Source organism: Phacochoerus africanus, chromosome 1, assembly GCF_016906955.1.
Source record: "Phacochoerus africanus isolate WHEZ1 chromosome 1, ROS_Pafr_v1, whole genome shotgun sequence".
Taxonomy (NCBI): Eukaryota; Metazoa; Chordata; class Mammalia; order Artiodactyla; family Suidae; genus Phacochoerus; species Phacochoerus africanus.
In genome coordinates this window covers 285,533,619-285,556,265 of record NC_062544.1, presented here as the reverse complement: position 1 = coordinate 285,556,265, position 22,647 = coordinate 285,533,619, and the positions used below count along the sequence as shown (strand labels likewise).

Below are 22,647 nucleotides of genomic sequence, written 5' to 3'. Positions count from 1 at the left end.
CTGCTAAAGCTTCACTTTCAAGACAGGCAGTTAAGATAACAAGGCAGGGGACTCTTTTGTCTGGGCGCATCAGCTGGCCTCGTGACAGAAAAAGAAACAGAAAGAGTGACTCAGGTTCTGCTCACCCGTTGGCCTTCACCCTTATCAGTTTTTAACGGAGGGCAAGAACATTCCCCAAGGGGCGCCTGCCTGCTGCCCTGCCCCTGTGGATGCCACCGAAGTGCCTACTCCTGAGGCAGGACTCCAGCCCCACTTCCTCCGAGAGCCATATGCTTCCTATAGCCTCCTTTCCAGGTAGCCCTGGATCTTGATGCACCTGGCTACTGCCTGGATGGGCATTTTTCCTTCCCGTGTCTGAGCTCCTTTCAAGACCAAGATTATCTGTATTCTGCAGAGCTCCAAAAGGCAGACCTCGGATAAGCAAATGAACATTACTCGAATTCAGATTTCAGCTCAACAGACAGAAGCCTTTTCTAAGAACCTGAGTTGTGCAAACAGGGGCCCGGCCAGGCAGGGAGGTGTCAGTCCCTGGTGCTGGCAGTGCCCAGACGGAGGGTGGCCGCCCTTGTCAGGTCAGGATGGGGCAAGAGGGATTGCTCCATGGGCAAGCAGTCAGACAAGGGAGCCCCCAGGCCCCTTTGCGCTCCAAGATTCCGAGTCTAAATATAGGTCTCGATGGGACATAATCACAGTCTTGAAGTCACTCTGGCGTGTCTTAGTTTTGACACCAAATGCCATTGACCCCACACGCACAAAGGCGACTAACAACAACACGGCTGACAAAGTGAGAAGTGACGCTCATGGCTACAGATGAGGCTGGATCCCTGCAGCCGCCATCCTGGACTCTGCAGACTCCTCTTGATGCCTTTTCTCAAGTTATGGGCAAAACCCGACTCAGGATTGGCTGTATTTGATTTGAAGGAAAGCTCTCCTCTGGTGGCGTGGAACTCCAACAGCCTGGGTTTTATAGAGAAGACACCTCCGCTCTACAAAGCCTGAGTTTGTACAGTTCAGTCTGTCTAATGTTTTTAATCTGACCCACGTGGTTACCTTTGTTCCTTAAATAAGCAGATCTGTTGACCCTAGACCTGAACTCAAAAAGAGCAGGTGTACAGTGACTAAACATTGTCTTCTGCCAATTTCTAGACAAAAGAAGTGGTTTCACGTTCAGTAAAATGTCACCTTGGCTTATGTCTTGGCCTTGGCAGATTAGGTTCTGGTTTAAAACAGAGGATGTTAGTTCAAGCATGTGAAATTTTCAAGACATTTTGGAGGTATTAAAGGAAGGCAGGAAGGCACCTGCCCAGCAGGTGAAAATGAGGGTGGCAAGAATGTCCTCAAAAAGTGACACCATGGCACCAGACCCCACTGAGCAGAGCACAGTCCTGCAAAGTAACAGTGAAGGGACCAGGTGGCTCCAGACCAGGCACACTCTCTGGGAAAACGGCAACGTGTTAGCATGCCCGCATAAGGAGCCTGCCAATCGGAAGGTGCTGGGGGTGGCCCAACACTGAAGCGAGAAGAAGATCTCAAAGCCGATGTTGGCAGAACCACCCGTGCCGCGTCTCCTGGGGGCTGTATCTGAGAGGGCCACTCTTGAATCACACAGCCCTGACCCCGGGGTCCGTGATGATGGCCTGATATCCACGCAGTGTGCCCCAAGGGAGAGGAGGGGTTGGCTGGAGAAGGGGAGCCTAGAGCCCTTGGCTCTGCCAAGGGCTGCCTGTAAACTAGCAGAGCCTTTTGGTTGTTTACATGGTCCCTCCTCACCCCCCGATCATGAGTCAGCCCCACCCCAGCAGTTTTTCAAAGAGCCTACAAGGCAGAGGATCAGAATTATTCCAGAAGAACTCCCCACCAAAGGGGCCTGAGAACCTGAGAACTGGCCGCAGAGGGGACAGGAGCCCTCCAGCCACCTCCACCTGGGATCACCAAGGCAGCCTGGGGTCACTGGGCTCCCTCTGTAAATACGATATAGCCTCAAGCAGGTAGCCCTTGCAAGGTTTAGGTTTGCCACATGGCACTGAAAGACCAGCTGTGGCCTCAAATAAAGAAAAAAGCAGAGCATTAAAAGCCATTTCCTGAAGTTCCCGTTGTGGCTCAGCAGAAAGGAATCTGACTAGTATTCATGAGGTTGCAGGTTCAATCCCTGGCCTCGATCAGTGGGTTAAGGATCTGGCATTGCTATGAGCTGTGGTATAGGTCGCAGACATGCCTCAGATTCTGCATTGCTGTGGCTGTGGTGTAGGCCAGCAGCTGCAGCTCCGATTCGACCCCTAGCCTGGGAACTTTCATGTGCTGCAGGTGCAGCCCTAAAAAGCAAAAAAGCCATTTCCTTTATGTATGTATGTATTTGGCCATGCCCATGGCACATGGAAGTTCCTGGGCCAGAGATTGAACTCATATCACCGCAGCAGTGACCTGAGTCACAACAGTGGCAACCCCAGATCCTTAACTGCCAGGCCACCAGGGAACTCCACCAGGGAACTCCAAAGCCATCTCCTTTTGCAGCCCAAAGAAAGCCCACCTTGGCAGTGATGGTTGCTGAGAAGCACAGAAGTAATTCATTCATGCCAGGGGAGAGTGAATCAGCCCACCCTGCTGGAGCCCCCTCCCTGCTCTGGATTCCCACAGTCCTTTTTTTTTTTTCTTCTGTCTTTTTAGGGCTGCACCCTTGGCATATGGAAGTTCCCAGGCTAGGAGTCTAATCAGAGCTACAGCTGCCGGCCTCCACCACAGCTCACAGCAACGCTGCATCCTTAATGCACTGAGGGAGGCCACAGATGGAACCTGCGTACTAGTCAGGTTCATTACCACTGAGCCATGATGGGAACTCCTGCAGTCCTCTTTAACTGGCCTCCCCTGCCCATCCTGTCCCAGCTGGTTGGATCAAGTTCCCCAGGGGACTTGGTTGGAATCCAGTTTTCCCTTAACGGATTTCCTGAAAAAGACATTAATGGCGCCCTGTACTCATTTTAGCCGGCCTGTGGTTGCAGGCCTTGTGACATAGCCGCGGAAATTAAGAGAGAGCAAGCTTCAATTTGAGAAGGGTGTTCAGATGCAATTGTACAGCTCAGAAGCAAACCAATACAGATAATCCGATGTGGAGGAGCCCAGAATGTTGAACCCAGCTCTGGCCTTTGGCAGAGATGAGGCTGGAGGGTCGGGTTTCCAGGTAGGAGGGGGCGTCCCATGCCACGGCGTGCCCCTTGCTGAGAAAACAGCCTGGCTCAGGAGGACTCCAGAAAACTCTCTAAAGCCCCAGCTAGGATTGCTTTTGTTCTCAGCCAGCTAGGTAAGCTTGGGAGGTGTATTGAATTTCTCAGCATCCTGTCGCCTGTTTGTGTGTAGCAGGCACATCAGCGTCACGTCCCTGGTGAGGGGACAGGACAGCTACGCCTCCCCAAGGGACTAGGAGATCTCTTTATGGGTCCTCGGCGAAGGCAGAGGTGACTGACGTCAAAGCAGGCCAGTTAAAGGGAAAGTAAGTCAGAGTCAGCGGTCAAGGCCACCCCCCATGGTTTTTGTCACATGGGGGTGAAGCACATGTGTGCCATGGTGGTCCATGGTGTGCCCACGTCAGGGCTGGGTGCTCTCTAGGTGTCTTGTGGCCTCACCTCTCCCAGACATGCTTTCCTGTCCCGCCTCCTCTGCCACTATAACTTGGGCTGTGTCTCTGTATCTTGTGTGCTCTATGCATTGAAAGGACAGAAGGGGCCCCTACGTCAAGGGACCAAAGGACCCCTTCAGTCCTACCGATGGAGAGGGCGCCAGGCTCCCAGAGGGCGGACAACCCGGCATGACCCCCATACCCCACCAGCTCTGTGGACCAGCTCTGCAGCCAAGGTCACCCCACCGCTCAAGTTCACGGGGAGGGTTCTCTTCCTGACAAGGGGTCCTAAATATTACCAACACCAACGCAGGTCTCTCTTCCAGGAAGCAAAAGCTGCTTTCGAAACCTAAGTCACGCGGGGGTGAGTGAGGACAATTCAACTGATTGTTCCCGCACATCCCTCGACACAATAGCCTGTGTGACGGCACCGAAGTCCATTCTGTTCCAAGTCATTTGTCCCATCAACTCCACGCTACGTGAGTGAATTCCTGGCGGGAAAGCAATTACTGGGTCAGGAGCCAGTGAAACTGTCCTTGGGGTACACTTTTTTCTCCGGAGAACAGTTCCTTTCACAATTATGTTCTCTACTAGGAATCTATTATGTGATCCAGGTTTTCCTCCAAAGACATCATTAATCATATGGTGAAAATGTAACTACAATTGAAAATACAAGATGTTTGCTTAGACGCCACACGCGATGCCTGGCGATCGTCAAGCTTCAGAGTTTTTAAGAATCCATGCCTGACGTCTCTTTAAAAACACTGCTACGGATTCACCCGTGACCTTTCTTCTAAGGATTATGAAGCTTCCTTCCCCATCTCCTTTCTTTGAAACGATTGTGTCGGAGCCGGTAGTATTGTTCCAGTCGTGGTGCTGAGGTTTGCACGGGCATCCTGTGTCGAGGTTGTAGCACAGCACGTGTTCTGGGGAAAAAAAGCTTCCCTGGAGTTTACGGGAGTGGCCGGCGCCTTGTGATGGGAAGAAGCCTGGACCAGGGGTCCCACGCCTGGTTCCGGTGCTGGCTGTGACCTTGAGCAAATCACTGCAGCCCTCAGGCCCCCGTGTCCTTCAGAGCACCCCCAGGCCCTCCTGAAACCCCTCCAGCGCTCACCTTCGGAGATGCCTCGCCCTCCTCAAGGCCATGCCTCCAGCCCCAGTGTGACCATGACACAGCGCTCAGCATGCAACGCTGGACTTGACAAAACTAAAAATAATCAATGTGGTACAGATAGAAAAATGGAATATGGTGAGAGCAGTAAGAGCACACGCTCCCACCCCAAAGATGGGTCACACTTGGCATTGCGCAGAAGTGATGCCAAGTAGAAAACTGCCACCGTGAGAAAGGGTGATGCCTGCCAGCTGGGTGAGCTGCTGCCGAACGGGCCTTGGGGGCACCAAGCCTGGAGAAGGAGCCCGGCCTTCCTGTGGCTTTGGGCCCCCCCCCCCGGCACCCTGAGCTCTGCACCAGGTGCAACGCAGACAGCGAGCGCGACCACAGACCGGGAACCACCGGCAGCCAGGCCTGCCTCCCAGCCCAGGCTCGAGGCCGGCCTTTAGCCCTCGGCTTCCTTCTGTTCAGTGAGAAGGTGGACGTGTCTCTCCTGCCCTAAGTGTAACAGGAGTGAAAAACCATCCAAACTGAGAATTGCAGGGCACCAGGAACAAAGACAGGTGGGGGGCGGGCGGGGCAGGGGTAGTGCGCCCAGAGGGAAGCCAGGCAGGTGCTGAGCAGGGCACTGGGGGGGAAGCCAGATACAGATGTCAGGCCTCGCTGGTTGAAAAACCGGCAGCCAGGCCACCCCAGACCACGGGTGCCTGCCTTCCCCTCTGGCCCCCAGCATCTCTGACTCACAGGCAGCTAGCTCCCTGGGGCCCACTTCCTCCTCCTCCTCCTCCTCCCCGCCTGAACCCACAGAGGTTACTGCAGGGCAGGCAGCCACCTGGGCGGGGCTTCCAAGGAGGCCAGGGACAGTGGGGCCCCTCCCTCACTTATTAAGAGGCCATCACCGTGGACAATTAGTGTGACCAGTCCTAACCCATAGAGAATACACGCTGGGCAAGGCACACACCCGGCCAGGAAGTAACTTTTCTCACTCCAGCACTGGCGGAACACCTGCCGTGTGGGATTTCAAACCGAGATTCTGCTGCGGTTTTCAAATGTTGGCATGTCTGCCTGGCAAGCTGTCTTCACTTTGGGGGGGGTCCCCGGCCCAGCAGTCCCAACATTGTGACCACATTTCTACGGCCACATGCAACACGTGGACAGAAACCCATCCAGGTCACTCACAGGTTTGCCCACGTTTGTCCACAGAGACCGACCAAGACAGAACCTCACAGGCCCTCCTGGTCCCCGGTGCACGTTTTCCATAAAATCTTTGTCCACGTGGCGGAGGAAAAGGCTATGACCTTAGGCTGAAATTCAAGAGGCTCGAATGGACCCAAGTCTGAGCCTATCACAGAATTTCTTATCAAAACAGTCTTCCATACTCAGAAAGGGTAAGTCTCAGACAACTACGCTATACTGTCGGCCACTGAGAAGGTTCGGGAATCTGTTCCCCGTTGTGCAAACAGACACAAAGTCATCCAACAGCCAGACTGCCTTGAAAGTCCCAGGGACCGGCCCATTAAGGTTCCAAAGGCGTGGCTCCGAGTGAGTCTTGGTGGGTCTTCTTTACAAAGAAGAACAGAATCTAGATTTAAGTGGCGAGGCCAAAATCATGACAATATGCCAGTGCTACTTGAGTCCCTTTGTTCCAAGTCCCTCCTGGATTTTCAAGTGATTCACGAGCAACAAGGACCGTTGTTTCTGGGTGATGTCTCTCCCAGTTGCCCCCCACCCCACCAAAGGTGGATGGATGGTGTGTGTGCAGAGCTGGGGTGGGGGGCAAGTCCCATAGGAAGACGTAGAAACACCAGCCCATAGAGGCTTTAATGCTACACACCCTGGACATCTAGAGCTGGCAAAACTGAAAATGGTCAATTCCCATCAACCCTCAACAGGTGGGTGGCAACCTCCTGTCTGTGTGGCTTTCTCAAGGCCTCCCGAGTCCCACGGGCTCCATCTCTTCTGCTTTTCTTGACCACCCACCAATATCCCCCTGGGGACAGTTCTTCTGAGATGCTTCAACATACGTGACTGGTTTCCAGGACAGTCACTCTAGGTCACTGGTTTCTTTTCAAAACTTCAAGCGTGAGAGGAAGCACCTGGCTTCCCCGTTGCTGTGAAACATGAAAAATAGTCCCATCTCGAGAGACTAACATAGACAGACAGCATCCCCTACGAAGACCCCCCGGCGAGCAGACCAGAAACCCACACCCGCAGACCCTCGCCGAACCTTGGGATCGGATCAGAGTTTGAGAACCACTGCGCGACTTGCAGACGCAGACGACAAATTTATGGTCCCTGAAGGGGAAACGGGGGTGAAGCAGGAGTTTGGGATTAGCAGGTACAAAGTCCTATATGTAAAATAGATAAACCCACAGGGACCTACTGTACAGCACAGCGAACGGTCCTCAGTACCTTGTAATAACCTATAATGGGAAATAAGCTGTTAAAAAATATATGTATATGTATATATATATATACACACATGTGTATAACTGAATCACTTTCTGTACACCTGAAGTTAACATAACACTGTCAGTCCATTAAAAGAAAAAACACTGAATTTTGAGTCATCTAATGCAACCTGTCCATATTATAGGCAAGGAAAACATCAGGCCTGAAGCAGTTAAATAACTGGCCCCGGCACCGCCGGGCTGGGAGGAGCCGGGCTCCCAGCGTTCAGGTCCAGAGTCTCCCAAAGCACCTGCTCCTTCCTTCGTGGCCTCTGCGGCCTCCGAACACACAGGGCAGTCCCCTCCCTACCTTTCTTCCTCCACCAGGGACCCTCTGGGACCGAGTAGGAGAGGTCCTTGAACTCGATGTTCACGGCCGCCCTTCTGGGCAGGGACGACAGGCGCTGGGCCTCCGTGAGGTTGTTGTCCTCCCTCCTGAGACGCCCGTTCAGCAGCTCCGTCTCCCCGATGTCCCTGTTGCCGGAGACCACTTCGTCCACCGAGACACACACCGACTTGGGCTCCGTCATCGCTGCCGAGTAGCTGCTGGCATTCTAGAAGCATGGGGAGGAAGCACCAAGAGAGGGTATAAGCTACATCACGGGAGGGACCACCGCGGACCTGCCTTTAGGCTCGGGGCCATCAATCAGTCAGTCAGCAATCAACCTCCCGCCACCACGGTGCCCTCAGCACCACAGGACGGGCTCGCCCAGAGCCCTTCCTCCAGCCCTCCCCTCCTCGACTAAAAACACGCGAAAGCCAGCATATGAAACCGATCTACCGTCTCACTGAGGACTCCAAATCTCATCCCAAAACTATAGTAAATACAACACTTGTCTCAAAGAAGAAAACACCAGCTGCCCTAAAAAATGACCTACTTACGATCCACTCATTAAACCAATAAAGACCCACGAGGCTGCCGAGCGCAGGGGACTCTATCCAAGCTCTTGGGACAGAACAGGGTGGAAGATAATATGAGAAAAAGAGTGTGTATACACACACACACACACACACACACACATATGTGACTGGGTCACTTTGCTGTGCAGCAGCAATTGGCACAACATTGTAAATCAACTATGCTTTTTACACATTTCAAAAAGAAAATGCCTTATGTGAAACGAGCGCCTGCAGCACCTTCCTCGCCCAGCGTCACAGATGTCTCCCCAGAGCAGTGACACCACTTGGCCCCTGGGCTCCGTGCAAGCTGGCCTTTGTGACGTCCTTGTAAATTTCCCAACCCCCTGACATCTCTCCTCTCTCACTGTATCTTCATAATAGGATGGACGGCGTGGAAAGGTGGCTTTCTTTTTCTCTGAGATATGGGCAAGGACACTGAGGCACGGACTATTTTCAGGAAGCTGCTCTGAGCCCAGGGTCATGGGAGGGGTAGAAGTGAGCCCAGAATAGGGGTCATCGGAAAAAAGCAGGTGCCTCCCGCACGGCCTCACCAGGATGGCTCCCCGATACGTAGGCTTTTCGAGCTTCTACTGGGGGTCACACTGAACTGTTACAGATCTGCCAAGAGCCAAAAGTATTTATGCAAGAAAAGGAAGCGCCTTTCCTAATGGCTTGGCAATGCTGGACAAATCGATATGCTTCAGGCACCTGCAAACACAGAAGAACCCTGGGGTGGATAAATATCATGCTGCGCTTTTTCCAGCTGTCTCTGGACTCTAGAGAGAACATTCCACAGTCCCCAAAGCGTGGGCCTTGGGCAATGCCACTCCATACGCTGAAGGCTGATCAGGACAGCCCATCAGTCACCATCTGGGTAATTCAGGCCCTTCTGCTGCCCAAAGGACCAGGGGAGACACTGCTGTAGCCTGATCTGCTTCTAAAGAGAAGCAACATCATACTGTTATTTTTCCATAGATTTATTGGGTATTTTTTCAAAGTTGATGGCTTTTTGATCATTATCATTTCTGATAAAAAAATCAAAAACAAAACCAGGGAGTGGCTCATCCATAAATATCCTTGCAAGCCCAGCAACTCAAGTGACCAAAACAAGCCCTCCCCCTTTAGAACGTCGTCCTGAGGGTACATGGCCGCAAACCTTGAGGAGATGGCGTCGTTTCCATCGTGGTGTCTAAGGGCTCCAAGATCCTGGAGGATTTGGAGGTTTCGAATATTTAAAGAACAAATGGGGGTCACAGGGAGATGCGGACCCAGGGGTTTCTGGTTCCTGTGATGTTTGAAAATGTTGCTTTGCTGTTTAAGAAAAAGACACCACACACACACACACACACACACACACTCCTTCCAGGCCTCTCCTACCTCTGGAAAGCTTAACCAAGTCAAAACTCAGCTCATTGACTGACGCTCTGTGGGTAAAAATTAAAGCGCAGCGTGAAGCTCTGACGAAATTAATCTGGGTTTGCTGTCGGCCCCGAGCATGTGAACTGCTTCAAACACAGACACAAGTAGGTTCCCTGCACCCTCCCCCACCACGGGCAGGGTGGTGGGTGCCAGCCTGACAGCAGGCTTCCTCTGGGCTGGGCTGAGCCGGAGCCTGTTCTGTTCCCAGGACGGCCCTCGCACCTGGGCCTGCCCACAGCATCTGTGTTGGGGCCTCTTGAAGGAACAGCAGAGACTCTGCCCCAGCTCAGCTCGCTTTTGGCTTTGACCAACTCGGAAAGAATATGCCCCTTTAGCTCCAGCACCCAGAGCAGCACCAAGAGCCACCCCTGTGCCCACCTGTCTTGCTCTCCAGGGACATGTGCTGTAACCTGGTTCGACTCCACAGAAGCCCAGGAAGCACCGAATTCTGGCTTTGGTGGGGGCAGGGTAGGAGAGAGAGAGGGCCCTTGGCAAGACGGTTATCTCCAGGCCTGGTCCCCAACCTTGTCCCCAACAACATCTGCACCCCCACCTTGTCGCCCAAGTGGAAAGGCTGGATGTTTGCCTCCAGACTCACGTCCTGCTGCCAGGCTTGACGCAGCCCAGCATCCCCAGTTGCTGGGTGTTCAGTTAGGGGCGGGGAGTTTCCAGCAAGTCCCTCCCCAGGGTGCGGCCCCCAGAACCTCCACCCCAGTGTTCTAGCCGCCCTGGCCCACCCCTTCCCTCCCCCTGCACCTGCGCTGGTGTCGACCCTGAGGAAGTCCTTCCAAGGATGAAAGGCCATGATTCCACCCACCTACCCCGGGAGCCAAGGCCAGACCTGGACTCTGACGGGGGTCTGACTTTCCCCTAAGGACTCCAAGCCTATCTATTCTCTCAGGCACTCACAGCCCAGATAAAGGCCTGGGCATCAGCAGTCAGGCAGACAGATGTAGCTTGTGGCCTCAGCAAGTTCCAGATCAAGACTGAGCCCCAGGAGTTAGAATCAGACAGTAAGGAGACCCACACTGTCACCCAATGCAGCACAGGCCCTGGGTGGGGACAAGGTGTTTCAGGGGTATCAAAGGTAAGGTCACTTAGCATGGGGGGGGGGTGCTGGTTCAGGACCCTCCCTGCGGGATGCGGGTGGGGGCAGCGCGTGCAAAGGCAGCAGGAGAGACCACACACCTGGAGACCTGAAATTCAGGGGCTGGAGCTCTGGTTTGGAGTTGGGCGGGGGTGGTGTCTTAACGGGACTGGAGAGGCACATGCGGTCCCCACACAGAGGCCTTGCAGAGCTGTTAAGGGGTTTGTCCTTAGCTAGAGGTCTGTGCGGGTCCACGAGGGATCTCAAGGCAGAAGTAACAGACCAAAAGCACAGTCTCCTGCAGCAACGTGCGGAGGGGAGGGTGAGTGGCCCTACCCAGCTGGGGGCAGTGGGGAGACCCGTGAACAGGCCAGTGGGACCAAGCTGGGGGAGTAAACTGGGCACTGAGAGAGAAGCCAGAGGCAAGTATTTACTAGTGAAAGTTGTTTTTTTTGTTTTTTGTCTTTTTGTCTTTTTCCACGGCCACACCTGCAGCACATGGAGGTTCCCAGGCTAGGGGTCGAATCGGAGCTGTGGCCACCGGCCTTCGCCAGAGCCACAGCAACACAGGATCTGAGCCGCATGTGCCACCTACACCACAGCTCAAGGCAACGCCAGATCCTTAACCCACTGAGCGAGGGCAGGGATCGAACCCGCAACCTCATGGTTCCCATTCAGATTCATTAACCACTGAGCCACAACGGGAACTCCTACTATTGGAAGTTTTGAATTCCAATGCCTCCAGCTGGGTAGGTAAGCAATTATAAACAATAGCGGCTCTTGGATCAGCAATTCCCAGTTACAATGTGCCCATTAAACTCCCATGAAAAGATTGCTCCTCTTAGAGACGCCTCAACTCCACACTCCATTTCACACAGAGACCACCTCCCCTGTGCAAGACCCCACCATTAAAGAGTGGCCAAGCTGCAGACCAGCTGTGTGCGGCTTCCCCGTCTGCCCCATCCTCCCAGCCAGGATCCCTAACCTGCCCCATCCTCCCAGCCGGCATCCCTAAGAGCGCTTGCATTTGGCTTAGCTTTCTACAGACAAGGTGCAGTGGCCTCTGGGTCATCCCAGCCTCTGTGCATTACAGGGAAATCACACAAGTGACAGGAAAGCACACCAGCCCATCGCCAAAGAAACCAGCACCAAAGCAGGGCCCACCATCACCCACTGTCCCTCCACGGGTATCCAATTAACAAAATCCTGCAATCCTGTCTGACGGGAGGCAGTGGCTGTCACTCCGAAATAGACCAGCTCTCTGGAAACACATCCTCAGATGAGAGCGGCCGGCGATGTAGGTTACAGCTAGCTTGTCCTTAAGCCTCCTGAGCTCATTAAAAATGAAACAATTACATCTTCCCTCCCCGCTCATTCCCTTTCCTTGTTAGCTTCCCTCTCTTACTGATGCGTGGTCTTTGACACACCTCCCCCCGCCCACCCCGCAATGTGTGCTGCCTAATAAATGGTAAATAATGGTGAGTCTGCTTACAGGTGTTGAAATCAAGGAGACCCTATTTTGACTCTCCCTCCGCTGGCCGCTAGTGAGAATGTTTTCCATTTAAATGCTAGTATATGGAGATGCTGGTTTAGCTGGGAAGGGTCTCACACAGTCAGCAAGCCCCCGGGCCATTGGAGACTGGCTCACTCTCTTTCCCCAGAAGCATAGTTAGAGATAGGAACTTCTTCCACAGCATCTTGGGGACGGGAGGGGAGGGAAGAGGAACACGCAGGCTCCAGACCCTGACATGCATTCTCTGACTTCTCTCACTACTGCCAGCTTTGGTGCCCAGCTAGACCAGCAGACTCTGCAGCTGGAGAGCAGATCCTTCCCTGAGCCCTGGGCACAAAAGACGAAAACATACAGGTCCAGAATCCTCAAGGCCACTCACTGCCTAAGGGAAATAAACCCAAATGTCACATCCTTAACTAAGCAAAGGGGAGATGTCACTTGCCTGGCCACTCAGGATGCCAAAGTCATCATCTTCAAAATCTAGCCTCAAACAGCTAAATACCAATCCCAGTGGGAGCCCATGCCCACCCCACCCGGCCCAGCTCAGGAACTCCAGCACACTGCCTGGGTGCTTCTCTCACCCTTCCAGGCACCTACTCCAGATCCATAGCTGGCAGTCAGCCTCAGGCTGGACCCCAGAGCAAAGCTTAGTATTCCAGGGAATCTCTGAAAGGCTCTGTTTGGGACTTGGATAGGATTTTTTTTTTTAATTAAAAAAGCGTGAAGTTTTCAGGGAGAAAAGCGATTTTCACATACAACAATGTTCCCTTAAAAAATGAGCCTAACTAGGAGCACCTCCAAGCGACTCAAACACTTGCATTCTGGGGCTGTATTGAACCATAATGTAACATCCACGAAACGCTGACATAAAACATCTGTACCTTAGAACATTGAGCCGCTGTTTTTCCGCATGTAGGAGCTACTTTTGCAGCTCCGAAAGGGCTTCAAGAGTTACCCGGCATCTTCAAGGTCTGAAACTTTCTTTACCCACAACTAACAATAATAATCTCCTTACTTTTCCATAACCACCATAATTTAGGAATCCCAAAGAAATGAACAAATGTAAAATGAAGAATTGCTAAGTGTTCCACAAAATGTCATGAGGAGGGGACTGGCATTTTTGTTTTGTGATTCCTCTTATACACAAGAAGCTAAGTATGGGGTCTAGGCAGTGTGTGCCCAGAGATGGGACCTGGCCCCCGGGGGCGGGGGCTCCCCCTGCCCCCAGCTTCTTCCTGCTCTATCATCTACCAACCTCCTTGATGGGTCTGCGGCCCCATTCTATCGGTTTACACAAAATCATTATATAATGAGCTGGCGAGGCTGGGTATGTTCTACAGTAACCTGTTTGGAATCACAGGATGCAGTTGTCAGAGTAGAGCATGCGCAGAAACCCGGCTACTTTTTTTTTTTTTTTTTCCTCTTGAGCTCAAGGCAAGAGGTAACTGTCGGTCAAACCCTGCTGAGCCCTGCTGACTTCAAATAGAGGATGCTAAAAATGAAATAAAAGCAAGGGGTGGGGGCAAAAACCGATGTGTACACTGTGGGGTGACAGCTCATGGAAAGTAACTAGCAGGATAGTAAATACACAGACAAATGAGAGAAGAGGGATGGATAGGGAGGGTGAGAGGGGTTGGAATATGGAATACTTTCTGTTTGTACTTAGATGACCTGAAATCAGTCCAGAAGTACCTAACTGCACTGTGGGCATGCTAGGCATAAAAATGAAAGGCTCTAGAATGCGTGAGACGAGGGTTAGTTTGCTTTTTTCTAATGTGAGTTTATAGAGCTGTTTTAAAGGGGCAAGAGGAGAGTCTTAACCATTCACATGAAGAGCACTTGCAGTGACTGTGCCCAGCAGCGAATTCACCTGCAGCCGGTGGTCCCTTTATGGAGCTGGCGCCCTTGGGGAGAGTGAGATGCGCGCCTCTGCCCCCACCCTGGGTCTCTCCCCAGGATGCAGAAATATGGCTGGAGTGTCCAGGCTGGACCCTCATCCGCGTCCGCTGCTCCCTCCAGAGCAGGTCCTGGAGAGGCTGTCCCCTGACAAAGGGGCAGCACAGGCTCTGGCTTCCCGGATCACCTCCTTCTTTTGTTCCCCCAGACCGTGCCGGAGCTCCAGAGAGTAAAGGAAGAAGCGCCCGCTCCCCAGGCTCTGGCTGTGCGCGCCGGCAAAGGGATCGGACCCCCTTTCCCTCTGGCCCAGGCTGCCGCCCATCCCAGTACCCTCCGGGGCTCCAGGCCCGAGGCCCCTCACCGGGAGGCGGACGAGGTCAAGGCTATTTCTCCAATGTGGGGACTGCCGGTCTTCTCCCTCCCTCTCCTGCGCCCCCCCCCCGCCCCCCGCCTTCCCCCCAGTCCTAGGCTGCAAGGAGCATCTTGAAGCGCCAGGTGGCCAAGACAGGGGGCGATGGGAATCGGGCGCCTCCCCCGGGGCTCGGAGGCAAGTGTCAGGATGCGGGTGCGGGTCTTTGTGCGTTGCTTATTCTCCTAGAGAACAGAACCAAGCTCCGGGGGCGAGGGATGCGCTCACTCACCATGGCGGTGCCGACCGAGAAAGCGGCCATCAGACAGGCCATGCCCCGGGGCGGCGGCGGCGGCGGCGGCGGCGGCGGCGGGGACGAGGCTGCAGGCGACGAGGACCGGCGGAGGGCACGAGGTTGCGCTCACCCCAGGGTCGGCTGCTGAGCCCAGCGCGGGATCCGGCTCCAGCTCTGCTGCTGCCAGGGCCGGGCCCCGCCCACGACCCGCCCGCGCCGGCCCCGCCCACGACCCGCCCTCTACCCGCCCACGACCCGCGATTGGCCAGCGCTCGCGGGCGGGGCGGAGCCGGCAGGTGCGCGTGCTCTTGTTTTGCTCCTGCGGGGGCGCGGCTGGCCAGCTCCCGACATCCCCGCCTCTCCTTCCGCCTGAGCCCCGTCCCCGTGCCCCGGAGTTTGGAAACTCGCGAGGGTCGGGCCAGCGGCGACAGTCAGCGGAGGTCCCCCGCCAGGACCGTCACCTCCAAGCCTGCCGTGCTGTGCCTCGTGGGACCAGGGGAGGCCTCTGGGGAGGGAGAGTGGAAGGCAAGGGAACTTCTGTTTTCTTTCTTCGTTGTTGGGCCCCTCTCTGCCAGGAGGAGCGTGAGAACCAAAGAAGGATGGTCGCTCCGACGCCGGCAGTACAGCTCCACATCGGGGCTAGCCCCCCACAGGCAACGCACTCATTCATGCCACACTGAGGCTGTGTGCCAGACACAGAGCTGGGTAACAAAGGGGAGCTTAGGGAAGATACCCAGGCCTATGTCCTCCCGTGGCTCTCACCTCTGCGGCCCAACAAAAAAAGAAAAGGCTTTTTCTTTATTCTTTTCTTTCTTCTTATTTTTTCTTTTTTCCTGTGGATGTGGTGTTTCCAGTACTTGGCCCAGAGCTGTGCTCACGTAACTGCATAAGGAATGACACTTTGGGCACCCTCTCCTTTGGCCCCAAACAGGAATATCAGATGGCCTGGCATCTGCTAAAACACCTATTGTATGTAAGTGGGACCACTTCCTGGTAACCATGGTGATAAGACACTCCTTACTCGCAAACAGAGGCTAATGTTTTTATTCAGCAGTTTGCAGGTGGGGCCTGCAGGGAAGAATGCAGCTCTCCTTACCTCCAGCACACCTGGTTTGTTCCTCCTCGCCTCTGAGATGAGCAAAGCCCCCGTCTTTCTCCTCATCCAGAAAGGGAGCATGACTTCTCATGCCAGGCAGATGAGCTTCCCACCCCAGGGCTGACGACCATAGCCAAATTCTTCCCTAAACCAAAGGAGAGAGAGGAGGTAGAACGTGTGAGTTCAAGGGCAAGACGGCCCAGCTTTGGTCTGCAGAGTTTCACGTGAAGAGTCCCTGCATCACCTCTATTCTATTGTTAGGAAATAGGACTGGAGTATTTCCAGGTGCCACTCTCTGCATGCTGGGCCCACGAGGTGCGTAGTGCCTTAAACGTGCTGAACAGCAAACTCTGAATGTTATCAAAAGAGGATTCAAATCCACAAACCTGCAGTGACCCTCCAGTGGGAGGCACTTCCTGTCTCAATAGGCTGCCCGTACCTGTCTTAAGTAGTTGTGGCTGGCAGGCGATCCCTGTGTGAGATCGGCCACCCTTCCACCCTGCGTCCCCCGTGTTCCACAGTCCACAGCATCCGTGAGCTCCACCTCTGCACGTGAGGCCTCGAGCTATTCCATCACGGCGCCATATTTCTCTTCAGGCCTTCGTTCCCCTGAACCAAGCATTCCTGGTCCCTCTGACATCACTATGGACAAGATACCCCTTCGTCCTGCTCATCTTCCTCCGCGTGGGTTCTGTGTTCTCCATGTCCCCTGTGACACATGGGGTCCATCACTGAACGCCTGGTCATGGTCTTCCCCCCCCTCGCTGACGAACGCCTGCTCCAGTCATCGGTAAGGACATGCTTTCCCTGCCGCAGAACCTGCTGCCTGGTATCCTGGGGCAAGCGGGTCTATGGACTCAACCAGCGGCTGACCATATTCACTTTTCTTGGACTTCGGTAGTTTCACTTGCCTGGTTGGCACTGTAGCCCCCAAATTCCATTTTAAAGAGTGTCCAATTTATTTCTGCTAAGCATCAAGCCCCTGAGGCTGGGAGATGGGGGCGGGGGGACACTCCCTGAATCCTTGGCCTCTGGTGCAAGGATTCTGCTCTTAATGTCGGAGGAGGGGGCTGGGGTGCAGGGGGCCTTGTGGCAAGCCTGTGAATTGACCCAGGTGTACTTGTACAGGGAGCTGGCCACAAGGGCGTGAGGCTGGCTTGCCATCTTGCATCGCCTGCCCCCAGAGGATCCGTCCAGAGAAACCTCGGGGACATCCCATGGCTTCCTGGCCACCACGCTCTCTGCCGGCTGGGAAGAAATCTTAGGGATGCAGTCTTCTTTGCATCTGGGTGATCTGGCTTTGAACAGTTTGACCTCGACCCTTTTTTGACCACAGGGTGGCCAGCTCTGAATTAACCTGAGTGTTCCCTGCTGGGCTGACTCTTCTGCTCAATGGCAGAGCTGCACAAACCCGAACTCCATTTTCCTTCCAAGACCTACGATTTCAGTCATGCTTTTGGCATAGGCTCAGAAATTCCTGCTCTGCTGGGATCTGCCCTCAAGGCTGGGAAGCTGGGGTGGACGGGAGACAGGAAGCCCAGCCCTCAAATGTGGTCAGACAGTCATGGGGGAGACGTTCTTTTCTAAACTGGATGTGCTTTCAACTGGTTCTGTGGGCTTAACATATTTTAGAAATAATGCTTGCCTAAGTTAGAGGAATTCTTGCTAGTAGTTTAAGGGAGAGCGGCCAGTGGCAAACTGGTGACATCTGGGTCTCCTGGTCTACCTCGGTCCTGCTCTCTTGCAGTCAGCCCTCCAGGTGTCCCACCCTAAGGACCTGATATCTGCAATTGCATTCCCCCCAAACTGCCTCATCACCAGTGCTCTGCCCTCTTGGAATCTGTGCACACGTAATTAATTTACTATGGATTGTGCTTACTGCCCAGCACTGCCCTCTAGAACGTAAGCTCCATGAGGGCAGGAATGCCATCCCCTGATGGATCCCCAGCCCTGGCAACAGTCCCTGGAAAAGGATTTTGTCCAGGCTCATCAGCTATTCAGTCGAGATGTCCCACCCCCGTCCCTCTGGCTCCCTACCCCAGCTGTCTCCAGCGTGCCCCAGTGTGGGAACAGGCCTGCCTTGCCAGGTCCACCAGAGGAAACAAAACCGTTTCCCAGAGGAAAACAAAAACTACAGAAGGCTGGTCCCCCTGCCCCTGGCCCAGCTCCCCTCTCACCACATGGACCCCTGCACAGCAGCATTATGAGGGCTTATGGGATTTCTATCCTTAAAGCCTCAATCAAACTTGATCTCGGAGGGACGGTGTAGGGAGGTATTTGTTTGCTTTCTTACTTTTTACAACCCAAAGCTCTGACTCTGAAAGTAAACATTTTCAGCCAAATAAAAGCAGAATCCAAGTGTTCCCACCATGGTGCGGTGGATTAAGAATCTAACTGCAGTGGCTCAGGATCCTGCCAAGATACAGGTTCCATCCCTGGCCTGGGAACTTTCATATCCCACAGGTGCAGCTATAAAAAAATAAAAAATAAGGAGTTCCCATTGTGGCTTAGCGGAGACAAACCCCACTAGGATCCATGAGGATGCGGGTTCAACCCCTGAACTTGCTCAGTGGGTTAAGGATCCAGCATTGCCCTGAGCTGTGGTGAGGGCCGAAGACATGTCTCCGATGCCGAGTTTCTGTGGCCATTGGGTAGGCTGGTGGCTGCAGCTCTGATTTGACCTCTAGCCTAGGAACGTCCGTATGCCTTTTGTGCGGCCCTAAAAAGACCAAAAAAAAAAAAGAAAGAAAGAAAGAAAGAAAGAATCTGAAGCCACAAGAGCCAGTAGGAAAGAGGAGGGGCTTGTCCCCTCCCCAGGCTGACAGTGGGGGGTGCTGGGTGGAGCTCCTGGGAGGCAGGGAGGGTGGGGAGGAGCCCTGCCCCAGGTGTATCCCCAGGCCGCACAGCAAGTACTCACTGGAGCATCCCTGTGAGATCCTTGCCCTCAGCCAGGGCAGACCTGCTTTCAGGTCATAGCTCCTGCCTTTTCGGCTTCTCTGATCCTGCAGAGAATTAGCGGCTGTTGGGCCCTTTCTACCTCTGTTCACAGGGAAGTCATTGCCTCCACTTTTAAAAAGGAACAGAGAGAGAATGAGAAAGAGATAGAGAGGAGGTGGGAGGGAGGGAAGAGAAAGGAAAGGGAAGCAGGAAGGAGGAGGAGAGAAAGTAAGAAACTTAAGAGGCAGGAATAGGTGTAGAGAAGCCCAGGGCTGGGCCCTTGATGGGAAAGTGTGGGAAGGGGTGCAGATGAGCAGACGCAGAGACAGAGCCGGTTGGAGGGTGACAGCCCGAGGCTAAGCCACACACCACATGGGATTCTCTGTAAATTGGTGTCTTTTAAAGAAACAGAGTCTTATGATCCAGCAGTCCCACTCTTGGGAGTATATCAAGACAAAATTCTAATTCAAAAAATTACATGCACCCCTATGTTCATAGCCGCGCTATTCGCAATAGCCAAAACACGGGAACAACCTAATGTCCATCAACAGAGGAATGGATTAAGAAGATGTGGTACATTTATACAGTGGAATACTATTCAGCCATAAAAAGAACGAGATAATGCCATTTGTGGCAATGTGGCTGGACTTAGATATTGTCATACTAAATGAAGTAAGTCGGAAAAAGGCAAGTACCATATGATATCACTTACATGTGAAATCTAATAAAAATGATACGAATGAACTTATTTACAAAATGGGAACAGACTCACAGACATAGAGAACAGACTTACCAAGGGGAGGGTGAGGGAGTGGGATGGACTGGGAATTTGGGGTTATCAGATGCAAATGATTACATTTAGAATAGATAAGCAACAAGGTCCTGCTATATAGATTAGGAAATTATACTTAATATTCTGTGATAAACCAGAATGGAAAAGAATATGAAAAAATACGTATGTATAACTGAGTCAATTTGCTCTACAGCAGAAATTGACAACATTGTAAATCAACTATATTTCAATAAAATTTATAAAGAAAGAAAGAATAAAGAAATGTATTCTTGTCTTGTCTATGGTTTGCTTGATTCTGGTTTTGCTGACCCTCCTGACTCCCCCAGTGTCTGTCTCCATCCCAATGTGCCCCCATCACGTGTAGGAGCCAGCCTGGCTCCAGCCAGGAGCCCCTCCCTCCCTCCTCAGCCCGCCAGGAGATGGGGGCAGAGGAGGGCCATGAGCTGAGTTCTGTAGGGGTAGGGGGAAGGGAAGAGCCCAGAAGGCAAGTAAGTATTTCATAATCTAAGGTAGCAAGAGGCAAGTGAATGATGGCAGAGAGATTATTTCTGCTTTCTTTCTTCCATTAGCACAGAACAAGGAATTCTGGGAAAGATCCAGTAAACCATTTCTACAATTGAAGAAAGAGGAAATACCATCTGACAATGAGGTGACCTTCAAAGCTGAAGAATAAGAGAGAAGTCTGAGACCTTGGAAAATTACTGGAGGGTCCTTCCCACCCACACACAAAAGCCTCCCATTACCCCATAAGAGGCCCCAGCTGGGACCTAGCTGGAACCCCCATGCCACTGGGCACCCACTTTTCCTCTGAGGAGGACCCCGTGTACTCAATCCTACAACACAACCTTGACCCAGAGCCATCAGAACATTCTATCTAGTGGTTTGAAAAGTGCTATAACATGTATGACCCCATATGAGGCTCAGAACATCTGCAAGGTGGGAGGGCAGGTGCCATCACCAGAACATGTGTGAGTTTGATTCCCAAGCCCCGTGCAGGACAGGCCATGCCCACTGCACAGCTCAAGTTCAATGTACTCATCACCCTGGCCACTGGGCAGAAATTCTCTAGCCTCCTGAGACACCCCAACTCTCCTGGAAGGTGCCCACCCACCCCTCCTCTCCCCAGGCCTGGGAGATGGCTCCTCTCCCTCCCGCCTCTTTCCTCCAGAGCACCAGCCCCATCCCGCCCCTCCAAAAAGACCTGGCAGTCACTTGCTGAGCCCTGGCTTTTGAAAGCAGAAGTCTGGTTAGGGAGATTATCTTCCGCATGCTTGGAAACTTCTGGGAAGAGCCCTGCTGCTCAAAAGTCCCCAAAGGCTAGAGAGAATCAACTCAATTAAAAGAAAAAAGTCTTGGCTTCTTTTTAAAGGAGGGGAGGGGAAATGGCTGGAGCAAGGATGTGAGTGTCAGAGATTATCCCAGCCAATAATCCTGCCACAGGAAACAAGGAGAGGGAGGCTGCATGGAGTTTGAAACCCACCCACGGCCACAAGGAACGGGGTTTCCTGACTCCCACAGAGCACCTCTTCCACTTTTCTTACAGCTGCCAAATATTTGTTGAGTATAGGCCAAACCTATTTCTAATTGGGAGAGAGAGCTACAAGAGGCCCAAGTTCAATCTTTTAAAAGTCACAGCCAGGCTAGTAGGGAGATGGAGCAGACATGTCTTTCTCTGTTCCTTCCCCTAACACAATGAAAAACTCAGGAGGAGACTTTGAAAGGTGGAGAGGACAAGGCAGGGTGCCAGGATTCTGGGCCCAATTAACCACACTGTGCTGAGGCCCTGGGTGGGTTTTTTTGCTGCATGTATCTCAGACTTTCTGTTGAAGAAACCAACAACCTGGAAATGCCAATGCCCTCAAACAAAAAAGATCCCCATAAGAGACTGCTGTCTCTAGCCACAGGAACAGAAGAGGAGCACTCTGGAATTGTAGGATATGTGTAGACAATTACTGCTCTATCCCAGCCAAATACCACACAACAAACTCCCACCCTACCCATACCAGCAAAGATGAAGTGGGGTGGGCCTAGATTTTCACCATCCTCAGGCTGAAATGAAGCACCCAAGCCCCATCCTGAGTCAAAATGGTGTCAGAGAAAGTCAAACAGGGAGTCTGGAACCCATTGCCACTGACAGGAATGAGGATCCTCTCTCTTCCTCACCAGGGTGGTGGGTGGAGACCCAGCATCCAAACCAAGATGCCAGTGGAGAGTGTGTAGGGACCAGTAATGAAGTCCACCTCTCCCAGCCAGGGAGGTAGGGATGGCTTTGGGTGGAGACCCAAGACTCCTTCCCTTCCCCACAGTAGCAAGGGGCTCCTCCCTTGGACATCAACAAAGGCTGAGCAGGGAGCCTGGACTCCTGGCCTCACCCAGCAGTAATGAGGCAGTAATAAATCTCCTCCCCCTTCCCCTCCCCAGTGATATCAGAAGAAGTCAAATAAAACAGAAGACTTAAGTAAGATCTAGCATCTCATAACAACAAAAATGTCTAGGTTTTCATCGAAAATCATTCATCATCGAAGAACCAGGAGAGTCACAATTTCAACAAATAAAAAAGTCAATCATCAATAGATGTGAACACCAAGATGACAAAAATGCCACAATTACCTAAAAAAATTTAAAAGCATCCATCACAAAAATGCTTTAGTGAGCAACTAGGAATACATTTGAAATAAATGAAACATTAGAAAGTCATAGCAGAGAAATAGAAAATGTAAAGGAGAATAACATGGAAATTTTGGAACATAAAGAGAAAGGTGGAATAAGGAAACTGCACATCAAGAAGAAAGAAAGAAAATTATAAATGCAAATGTGAATAAATAAGATAGACTTTCCTTATGCTATTGAATTTTCCAACTTTTTTTCTGGGTAGAACAGAAATTATAGTACTCTCTGATGTGCTTCTAAATGTGTGTAGAGTAAATATTTAAGACAATTATGCTATAAACAAAGGAGAGTGAATAAATATTAAGGAAAGTAAGGTTTCTACATGGCACACAAACTAATAAAACTGTGACATCAGTAGAATCATAAGTTATATAAAATCATAAGTTATGTAAAATACTAAGAAAGCAGTAAAAGAGCTAAACAAAGAGATACACAAAAACACTATAGATAAATCAAAATGGAATTCTAACAAAAGTTTAAATAACTCATAGGTAGGAGTTACATAGATAATAATAAAGATA

General features: G+C 52.2%; 1 protein-coding gene across 5 annotated transcripts in view; it reads right to left on the bottom strand.

Annotated features, from left to right (window-relative positions):
* The window catches only part of ABCG1 (ATP binding cassette subfamily G member 1), a 70,352-nt gene extending 55,561 nt beyond the window's left edge, over positions 1-14,791 (bottom strand). For 4 of the 5 annotated variants that reach the window (XR_007137166.1, XR_007137167.1, XM_047797143.1 and 1 more), the window contains exons 1-2: positions 14,628-14,790; positions 7,482-7,725 (exon numbers count right to left, since the gene is read on the bottom strand). Coding sequence is in view for 3 of the 5 variants with exons in the window: in XM_047797143.1 (XP_047653099.1) it covers positions 7,482-7,725; positions 14,628-14,669 (286 nt within the window). In the remaining 2 variants the exon portion in view is untranslated. Of the gene's footprint in view, positions 1-7,481; positions 7,726-14,627 lie in introns of all 5 variants that reach the window. The other variant, XM_047797135.1, reaches the window with a different exon arrangement.
* Between the last annotated feature and the right edge of the window lie 7,856 nt (positions 14,792-22,647).